Genomic DNA, 10609 nt, shown 5'->3' with positions numbered 1-10609 from the left:
TAGGAAATACGTGCAGCAGGTAAAGGTGATAAAGGATAATGAGGGAAACATACTCACAAGTGAGGAGAGTGTGGTGAGCAGATGGAAAGAGTACTTTGAGGGGTTGATGAATGAAGAGAATGAGAGGGAGAGAAGGTTGGATGATGTGGGAATAGTCAATCATGAAGTACAATGGATTAGCAAGGAGGAAGTAAGGATAGCTATGATGAGGATGAAGAATGGAAAGGCTGTTGGTCCAGATGACATACCTGTGGAAGCATGGAGGTGTTTAGGTGAAATGGCAGTGGAGTTTTTAACCAGATTGTTTAATGAAATCTTGGAAAGTGAGAGGATGCCTGAGGAAGGAGAAAAAGTGTTTTGGTACCGATTTTTAAGAATAAGGGTGATGGGCAGAGCTGTAGTAACTACACAGGGATTAAATTGATAAGTCACAGCATGAAGTTATGGGAAAGAGTAGTGGAAGTTAGGTTAAGAAGGAAGGTGATGATTAGTGATCAGCAGTATGGTTTCATGATGGGAAAGAGCACTACAGATGCGATGTTTGCTCTGAGAGTGCTGATGGAGAAGTACAGAGAAGGTCAGAAGGAGTTGCATTGTGTTTTTGTAGACTTAGAGAAAGCATATGACAGGGTGCCTAGAGAGGAGTTGTGGTATTGTATGAGGAAGTCGGGAGTGTCAGAGAAGTATGTAAGAGTGGTACAGGATATGTACGAGGGTAGTGTGACAGCGGTGAGTTCTGTGGTGGGAGTGACGGATGCGTTTAAGGAGAAGGTGGGATTACATCAAGGATCAGCTCTGAGCCCTTTCTTATTTGCAATGGTGATGGACAGGTTGACAGACGAGATTAGACAGGAGTCCCCGTGGACTATGATGTTTGCAGATGACATTGTGATCTGTAGTAAGAGTAGGGAACAGGTGGAGAATACCCTGAAGAGATGGAGATATGCTCTAGAGAGGAGGAATGAAGGTCAGCAGGACAAAGACAGAATATATGTGTGTGAATGAGAGGGAGAATAGAGGAATGGTGAGGATGCAAGGAGTAGAGGTGGTGAAGGTGGATGAGTTTAAATACTTGGGAGCAATAGTTCAGAGAAATGGTGAGTGTGGAAGAGAGGTGAAGAAGAGAGTACAGGCAGGATGGAGTGGGTGGAGAAGAGTGTCAGGAGTGATTTGTTACAGACGAGTACCAGTAAGAATGAAAGGGAAGGTCTACAAGAGGGTAGTGCGACCCGCTATGTTATATGGGTTGGAGACAGTGGCATTGACAAAAAGACAGGAGTTAGAGCTGGATGTGGCAGCGTTAAAGATGTTAAGATTTGCACTGGGTGTGACGAGGGTGGACAGGATCAGGAATAAGTATATTAGAGGGTCAGCCCAGGTTGGAAGGTTTGTAGACAAAGCCATAGAGGCAAGATTATGTTGGTTTGGACATGTGGTGAGTAGGGATGCTGAGTATATTGGGAAAAAGATGCTAAGAATGAAGCTACCAGGTAACAGGAAAAGAGGAAGGCCTAAGATAAGGTTTATGGATGTGGTGAGAGAGGACATGCACGTGGTTGGTGTGACAGAGCAAGATGCAGAGGGCATGAAAAAATGGAAACAGATGATCCACTGTGGTGATCCCTAACGGGAACAGCCGAAAGAAGAAGATGATGATGATTACATATATATATATATATATATATATATATATATATATACGTTGTGTGTGTGTGCATGCATATATCTATATATGTATTTATGTGCGTGCGTGTGTGTGTGTGTGTGTGTGTGTGTATGTGTCTATATATATATATTTATATATATAGGTTTTGTGTGTGTGTGTGTGTATGTGTATATCTATATATACATACATCTATGCAACAATACCTATTTCTACCTATATAGATACACATAGATATTTATAGAGATATCTGTGTGCATGTATATATATATATATATATATATATATATATATATATATATATATATATATATATATATATCCCTGTAGATAGATAGATAGATATAGGTAGGTATACACACACACACACACACACACACACACACACTGTGCCATCCTTCACGTGAGACTTTAAACCAAGGTCCCATCTGTTTGATCTGATGATAGCTCAGGTAGATGTAAAAGATACCATGGCACTTACTGGAAATAAAAGTTGGGGAAGTTCCCTTTTGCCCTAGCCAAATTTCCCCTTGTAGTATAAATACTACCATGAATCTTCCCTGAAAAGAGCCACTAGCCTAGTTGGACTAACCTGGTCAACAAAGGATAAATTAAATAAATAGGGTTAGGATTTCTGATTTCAGTTAGTGGACATAAGTAATATTAAATAAATAGGGTTAGGATTTCTGATTTCAGTTAGTGGACATAAGTAATTTATGTAATTCTCAACAACAACCTATACAAATGAGTTACAAACAGCTAGTAGGACTAATCATCTTCAAGCAACACTCAGAGAGTTAAATCAATCTCAGTAAAAATGTATTGGAGAGCTGAAAAGATAACAGATATTGGACAAGGAGAGTTAATATCTGACATTGTGATTAAACCAACAGTAATCAAAACAAGATGTTTTCTGTTTGAGAATATTTTGGAGGCTGTTTTAGAGGAGGTGGCCAAATTACACATATGTTGTGCAAATTGATAACTCTAGAAGAAATGCACTAATGCCACTCAAAATAGTATTTGCTATGGCACACTGGAAGCACAGGAAGCCTCAATTTACGTTTGTAATGTCAACAGACGTGATACTGACTCACAGTGGACAGATACTGTCTGTAAGTAAATGGAGTAAGTGCAACTTACACAAACTCCACTATGTTGTCGTTCTTATTCTTGCAAGCAGTAGTTCTCATTGATGGTTCCAGGGTTATACCTAGGGGTAAAGTTTTAAAGTTACGGTTAGAGTTTTAAGGATATGGAGAATGTTTTAGAGTTAGAGTATTAGATTTAAAGGTAGGCTTTTAGGATTAAGGTTAGGAGTCGAGTTTTAGGGTTAGGGCTAAACTTTTAATGTTAAGGTTAGAGTTTGGTTTGATGTACAGTACTGCACAGGTTTGAGCATTAATTTCATGACTGACAGTTACTAATGAGCTATCTTCACATGAAAATGACCTGTGAGTGACAGTTTTGGTAACATCATTCTGTACCATGTATAAATTAGTACTGATCAATTGCAGTGTAAATTACTATGCGAGTGCACTGGACTTCATTTTTTCTTGGACTGTGGTGACTGAAAAGATACTAGATCCCCATTAGCTCTATACATGATATACATGAATATTAATTATTTGTGCATCCACATCACTACAGAGCAGTAACAGACAGTGGCCAACAGTTTTAGGTTTAGAGTTATTTTTTTAATGTCAGAGATACAGATTTAGGATTAGAATTTTACATTTATGGTTAGGGTTAGAGATTTAGGTTTAAGTTACGATTTTTAGCCTTAGGGGAACTTAAATTGCATTTCTTAGGAAGAGCATAATACTGAGATCCAGCTCATTTTCACTTATAATGAGTAGATGTGACTGCATTGGCCACATTCCTAACCACAACTTTCACCATCTAGTAAAATCTGTCCACTACAAGTCAGTACTACTTTTGCAAACTGTAGTGTGCAACTGAAAATACCGTACAAATTGGGCAAAGAAGCATATGCCTAGGCCACCATGCAGGCAAACATATGATACCTCATCCTGCTCCAATCAACAGTTCAAGGATCAAGCTCAGCTTATCAAATACCCCTGAAAATGGATGGTGTTGCCATTGCCTGAGCTGGGAACCAAGGAGACTACGCCACAACGAGTAGAAGGGCGCACTGCAGTGGCACTAAACCCAGGGTGAGGGCCTGGATGGAACTGCTGCAGGTGCAGATCTTGGTGGTAGTAGCACATAAGGGTTCCATATGAACAGCAGTTGAAGATGGGTCAATCGGTCCTGAGACATAGACAAGTGCCGTTTTGAAGGGAAGGGCGATGGCCTCTGTCACCCCCAGCCGATTGAAAGGGAGTTGGGTTCAAATCCCCAAATCTGGAGTGGCAGAGAAGGGTGCCTTGTGGCGTCCAGTGTGGTGGCTCAAACAATCCTGGAGAAGCTGGCGGGGGCTCCTGAGAGAGTTCTCTCATGTCAGGTCTTCAGGATGGCATCCTTGCCTTATGTTCATAGGTTCATAGGTTCATACTAGGCTATCTGCCCGAGGGCATTTACAAGCCTAGCCCATAGTTTTGTGGCTTACGCCACCCCTTTAGTATGGGGAACTATACCCATTATTTTGCTGTGCCTCTGTTGAGCAGTGACACTGAGGTAATCCCTGGGGTATATCTGCGATCTCCCATCCATTGGTCAAGATTTCTCTTGAACAAGGCCAGCAGGTGAAGGCAGCGCAGGTGCTCTGCCTCACATATACCGGATTTTATTCCACAGCATAGGAGTCTTTGGGTGATGAATCTATCCCTCCAGCACGCCCTATTAATAGCGGTTTAAGTCTCCTGTGACTCTGACGGATCTAGATTTTTGAGGTGAAGCATATTCATCAAATCTGGGTTTGACATGGCCTTGTATGTTAGGCAAAGGTCACCTCTGAGCAAGCGGTGGCGACTGAATAGAGCTGGAGTTCTTTCAGTCGGGCAGCATAGGACAGATGTTTGAGACCCTTTATCCTTTTGGTGAGGAACTTTGTGGCCTCTCCAGCTGCTGCAAGTGTCGGGTCAGATACATTAATGGGGCATTGTACTCAATCATTGGTCTGATGAGTGATGAGTATAGGGAGACTATGACCTCCCTTGATCTAGATGAGAATCCCTTCATGATAAGGTGGGCAATGTAGAAGGTCTTCCTAACTACTTTAGCTACATGGGTGTCGAATGACAGACTACTATCAACCTGGGTCCCCAGGTCCCTGATAACTTCTTCTGTGCTCAGTGGATTGCCACCTATTTGGTAGCTAGGGGTAACCTTGTTTTTCCCGAAGGGTATGACTATGCATTTTTGGCATTTAACTTTAGGCCATGACTCTGGCACCAGTTATCCGCTTCTGTGAGACCCTTCTGAAGGATATCTGTGTCAGATGTTTTTTCACTATGGCTTCAGTTTGCAGTCATCTGCAAACTTTGTCAGCCATATAACCTCCTGTGTTTTTTTGTGTAGGAAAAAGTAGATGCCAAACAAGAGTGGCCCAGGACTGAGCCCTGTGGTACACCACTTGTGACAGGCTTTGAGTCTGACATGGCGCCAGCAACTCTGACCCTGTGGGTTCTGTCACTCAGCCAGTTTGCAACCCATCTTGTGATGTATGGGTTAACATTTAAGCTGATGAGTTTTTCAATGATACCCGAGTGGGGTATTGTATGAAGGCCTTCGCCAGATCGAGGTAGGCTGTATGGACTGCCTTTCCCTCATCAATGGCTTTGGTGACTGTTTGAAAAAGTCAACCAAGTTTAGAAGGCATGATCTGCCTTTGACAAAGCCAAACTGGGATGGATCCAAAGTCTGCAAATTCCTATGTCTTTATTTATGAGGTCCATTATGATCCTCTCCATGGCTTTGCAGATAAGGCTTGTCAAGCTAATGGCCGGTAATTTCCAGGGTTGGTGGAGGCACCCGCTTTGTGAAGTGGGACCACAGTTGCAGTGCGCACCCCCCTGCAATGTGATCCAGAGGTAAGACTATGATTAAACAGCTGTCCTAGCTGTGGGTTTAATTCCTCGTTGAGTTAAGGGGAGCACACAGCGGGGACACCATCAGGTCCCATGGATGCTGTGTTTTTGCTTTGGAGAGAGCAGTTCTCACTTGGGCGTTGGAGATGTTTGGGGGCGGTGCAACTGGTATAGATATCTCTCCTTTGGGGAGGGGAGAAGTTTGCACTGAACCTGTCAGCCAGTATGTTGGCAATGTCTGTAGGATCAGTAATCTTCACATCATTTTGAACTAGTTCTGAGCATATCTGGGAGTTTCCTCCCAGGTTTCTAACATAGCTAAAGAAGGCCTTATGATTATCTTTTGAGTCTTTAGCTATTTTTCTCTCAAAATTTGCTTTGGATGATTTTATGAGAGCTCTTAGTTTTTACTTATAGTGATCAAGGGTGTCTTACCTTTTAAGGATTTTGCTCTATCTTGTAGTAGCTTCCTCCTTTTGTTGTAGAGTTTGTTTATGGCTGGGGTCCACCAGACTGGACGCTTGCCTTTGGTACAAAGAGTCTTTGTTTTGCTTGGGATTGCCTTATCCATGCAGTCCTGCAGGTGCTGGTAGAAGGCATTTGTAAGTGATTCAGCGGCTTGAGTACTGTTTTCTCGCCGGCTCGGGGCCTTAAAGGAGACCACACTAGTCTTTAGTAGAAGCTCTGTTTTCGAGAAGTTCTTACTGTGGTCTTTTTATTTCAGGTGAGGGTGGGATGAGGACCTCCAGCGAGATTAGTTTGTGATCTGATCTCACCAGTGAGGGGTATACTTCTTACCAATAACTGAACTTGATAAACTTCACCAGAAATACTCAGTTGTAGATGGACTGGCATGTTGAAAGAGGTAAGAGCAACAGAAAGCTGCTTAAAGGTATTGCACTTCCATGTAAACAGATCAGCAGCTGCTACAAAAAGATGTATATAAAAAAGGTCAGATCACTAGATGAAGTTTACATTTGCATCACATGCTAGACTTATATTATACCTCTCAACCTGTTAGAGAAAGAAATCGGGACAAAGGCTTAAACAAAGGGGGGGGGGGTGGCAAAGGCCGAAAGGGACATTTTTTTAAAATATTGCTCTTATAAACAGAAAGTTGATAGAATAACAAGATTTATGGGATTACCATTAATTTTCTGAAGGATGTGAAGCCTGAAACTCAAATGCCTTTCATTATATCCTGATTTGAATCCTCAAAGATTTGCCAATGATTTGCTCAACTGCAATTATATGAGAAACAGACCAAAAATGTGGACATTCTGCGAAAATCTGGAAAGTTAATAGTTATGTGAGTATGGCAGGGGTAAAGCTCCGGTGACGTATGTTCTTCCGTTTATCTATTTTTGTAAAACTAGGCCCTAGTTTTTTTTTCACACGAGTGTTTGATGTCCGTTGTTTAGGTGTATTTCTAACATATGAATTTTCACGGCTAGCACAACTTTACTATTACACGCCTCCCTCCGATATAATTTTAAAAATCAGAAAAGTACGAGACTCTTCATATCACACACTGTAAGTCTCTGACAGACTATTTCATAGAATTTACAGTAACACATTTTATAAATCCACCGAGTCACACTACAAAAACTAAGTAAAGTACAGACACTTGTAAATTAACAAATTCCAAAACCACAGCGTTCAACAGAACGCATCTCAAACATTCTCGCGTTTTTTCTTTAATGTATCCTTGTCCACGTCACATTGAAGCAGATACCAACAACATGGCGGAACGGAGGAGGCATAGAAAGCGAATTCAGGTAGACCCGTTGCTGGTTATGGTTATGCACATCTGGCTGCTTTAAACATGCTATTGAGACTGATATTCGTAACGCCATATAAAATGCACTTAATCCAATTTTGATAGTTATGTAATTGCAACTAACCACTTTAGATGGCAGCCGTGATGCTTATGGAATATCTTAAGTGTTACATTTACATTATGTTATGGCATTTTTTTAAAGGGGAGGGTTGTTTAGAGGATCTCCAGTGTTTGTGACTGAGTAAACAGATAAAAACTGTTACTAGAGCATCAGTTTCAGTTACATTCATGAAAATGTTACTTTTGCATGTGTGTTGTGCAGAGCAACAGTTAATTCGTGTGTCATACAGTTAATCTATAGCAGTAGTTGAAATTGTACTGGATACTTAGCGTTGCACCAGTAAAGAACAAGTACAGTGTTTTTTATTGTATAACTTTGGCCTTTTACTGTCCTTATTTACTGTAGACGGCAATGTTATCTCCGGTTTTAGTGGTATTTTCAAGCAATATATACAGTTTAGTAAGTTAAAAATGTGATAATTGTTGTCATTTAAGTGTAACTGGCTCCCTTTTCCCCAAAGGAGAAAGTTTGTTGTAGTTCCTACTGTCTGTTACCAGTTCAGTTCTTTTTATAATAAGACTTTGAACATATTTGCTTTCTAGACATCAATTTACTTAAAGGCGCATATTGTATTTTGTGCGATAGGGTGTATAGCAACGTAGTTTCCGTTACGTTTTTAAGTTATTGGTGATCATTGATCTTTCACATGATATAGTTTACATATTCTTTAGTTTAAAAAAATGCAGATTATGCGGTTGTTGTAGACGTGTGAGTAGGAGAATTGTGACTTGAGTATTTTTCTAGCACTTTAGCTAAACAAGTATATAAACGTAATAAATAGTTTGATGTTGAAGTTTCACCACGAAATCCTCCCAAGTGGTGTCTGTGTGTGGATGAGGAGGTGCATCTTAACAATAAAATGGTCTGTATAGAGCACAGGTAACCGTATTTTGTTTGAGTAAAGGCTTGTACAGTTAGTACAGCAGAAACATCATCCATGGCTGTAGCCATACAAGAGTGTAGTTACTAGTAATTGAAAATATCACGAAGCTCAAAGTGATTTAATTTTTGAAACGCGTAAACCATTTTTTTTTTTTCAAAACTGGAAGCAAGTTAAGTTTAGACATTTTATCCTTAGAAAAGTACAGTTGTGTAAGTGCTCTTGCCATAATGTTTGAGTAGACCTCAGCAGTAGCTTTGGGACATCCTCTCAAGGATTGTCCCCCTGCCACAAGTTTTCAAGGGGCACATCCCATGTGCTATAGCTGTCTGCATCAGATCGTAGGATATAAAGGACAGATGCAGTGCCAAACTTTAGACCTTTCTTGTTCCGAAAACACAAATACACTGCAACACAGACATGATGCAATACCTTCAGAGACATAAGAGGTGTATGTCTTTCACAGAATATTAGGGTTGGAAAGTGGGAATGGCCACTGCAGCAGTGATCTACTCTAACATCTACAGTTAAGGTAGGACTGCTTGCACAACTGTATCATGTTGTTCTGCAGTAACTTAAGCTATATGGGATGATTACCAAAAGTTAGAGAGCTTAGGAGGAAGAAGGTGGGGCAGAATCCAAAAACCCTCGAAGATCAGCCTCAGCAAAGCCTGCCATGGATCAATAGTGGAGTCCAGGTTGTAATGCTTGATGAGTATGTGAACAGCTGACTAAGTAGCTGTCTCTAACCATGAAAAGCAGCTCCTGGAAGAAAAGGAAGGCCTCCATACAAGAAAACTGTACTGGCTCCAAAGAACTGACTAGCACAGCTGACTGTAGTACATCAACAAGTTAAGAAAAAATGCAGTGAGTGTACTCCTTAATGGGGAGTTTATCTCACCAGCCTGGAAAGCGGACAGATAGTGGATTTCCAAAGTGATGAAATACTCTGCACTGAAGTAACAAGGCAGTTCTAAAGTGTGGTGCCATGGCTGCCTTTTATATTTTACATTCTGATGCAGGCAACAGCTGTGGTACATAGGGAGGGAGGAATAAATGTAATTAAAAAAAATGTTACATTAAATTAGTATTGTCAAATTGAATCAATGGTCCCTTTTCAATCACTTTAGGTCTAACCGTTGCACACAGTCACTTAGGAAAGAGTCTGAACTAAACAAAACACTTGCATAGGGAAGTTAAGTACTTTAATATGTTCTGAAAAAAAAAATGGGTTAAGCTATAAAATAATTGTGACATGATTCATTTGGTGCATGTAGGCCGTAAGACTCTAACATTTTAAAAGAAAATATGGTTTACTTAACAGATGATCTTCCACATAATTTAATTGTTTCCTCTGGTTTTATACCCTTCTGAACAAATTTGCATAATTCTGGAAAAAATTTGGATTATATTCTGATGCATTATTGAAAAGTAGGACAAGGGCAGTTTGTAGATTTTGTTATGGTATTGGTACCAATACAACTTGCTTCTACCAGCTAAGAACATAGTAGATCATTAATGGGATGCATTTTATTTTGACAAACCTCAATGGAAATCTGTTATTTCAAAGTCTGACTGCTTATAAAGTATGAAAGTAGCCTTCTTTTGAAAAGCAAGCCATGTAGTTAAATATAAACAAATATACTTTTAAGTGTTTTTTATTCACTTGTATCAGCAGAAGCGTAATCATTTTCCTTTGAAAATAAGCAGGCAAATTTTTTTGTTACTTTTGTTTTATTCAAGTGTTTGTAATTTTTTATTTTATTTATTTACGTATTTATTTGTGAAAGATAAAGCGGCCGTGTAATGCATCTTCAATTTTATACTGTATCCATTTAAGACTTGAACATATTAAAAAAAAATTTGCATTCATCCCTTCAAACAGGAGGTCTCTTTAGATCTTCCACAGAGAGTCCAATTTGTTTTTACTTGCATAAAGTTGTGGAAGTTCAGTAGGTTGAATAAAATCTTGGAAATTGAGAGATGTCTGCTAATCTTACGAGGCAGTGAGCATTTTCAAGTATAAGATGATCCTTGTGATCTACATAGTCCAAAACATCTGCAAAGATTTCTTGTAAGTTTTATTCTGTAAATTAGAAGTGTTTGTTTGCAGGAAGTAAAACAGATTTCATGTTTGTAGATTCACAATCTTTTCTTGTAACACTTTGGTCAA

General features: G+C 39.8%; 1 protein-coding gene across 1 annotated transcript in view; it reads left to right on the top strand.

The window, feature by feature from the left end:
- Positions 1-7133: 7133 nt before the first annotated feature.
- The window catches only part of SEC62 (SEC62 homolog, preprotein translocation factor), a 924572-nt gene continuing 921096 nt past the window's right edge, over positions 7134-10609 (top strand). Inside the window, exon 1 of the mRNA XM_044070077.1 lies at positions 7134-7433. Within this exon, the coding sequence (XP_043926012.1) occupies positions 7356-7433 (78 nt within the window). The 5' untranslated portion in view covers positions 7134-7355. The remainder of the gene's footprint in view (positions 7434-10609) is intronic.

This window comes from Protopterus annectens, chromosome 4.part1 (genome assembly GCF_019279795.1).
Source record: "Protopterus annectens isolate FY-2018-M chromosome 4.part1, PAN1.0, whole genome shotgun sequence".
NCBI classification, from domain to species: domain Eukaryota; kingdom Metazoa; phylum Chordata; order Ceratodontiformes; family Protopteridae; genus Protopterus; species Protopterus annectens.
The sequence above is the reverse complement of the archived record's forward strand: the minus strand, read 5'-3'. Positions and strand labels throughout refer to the sequence as shown.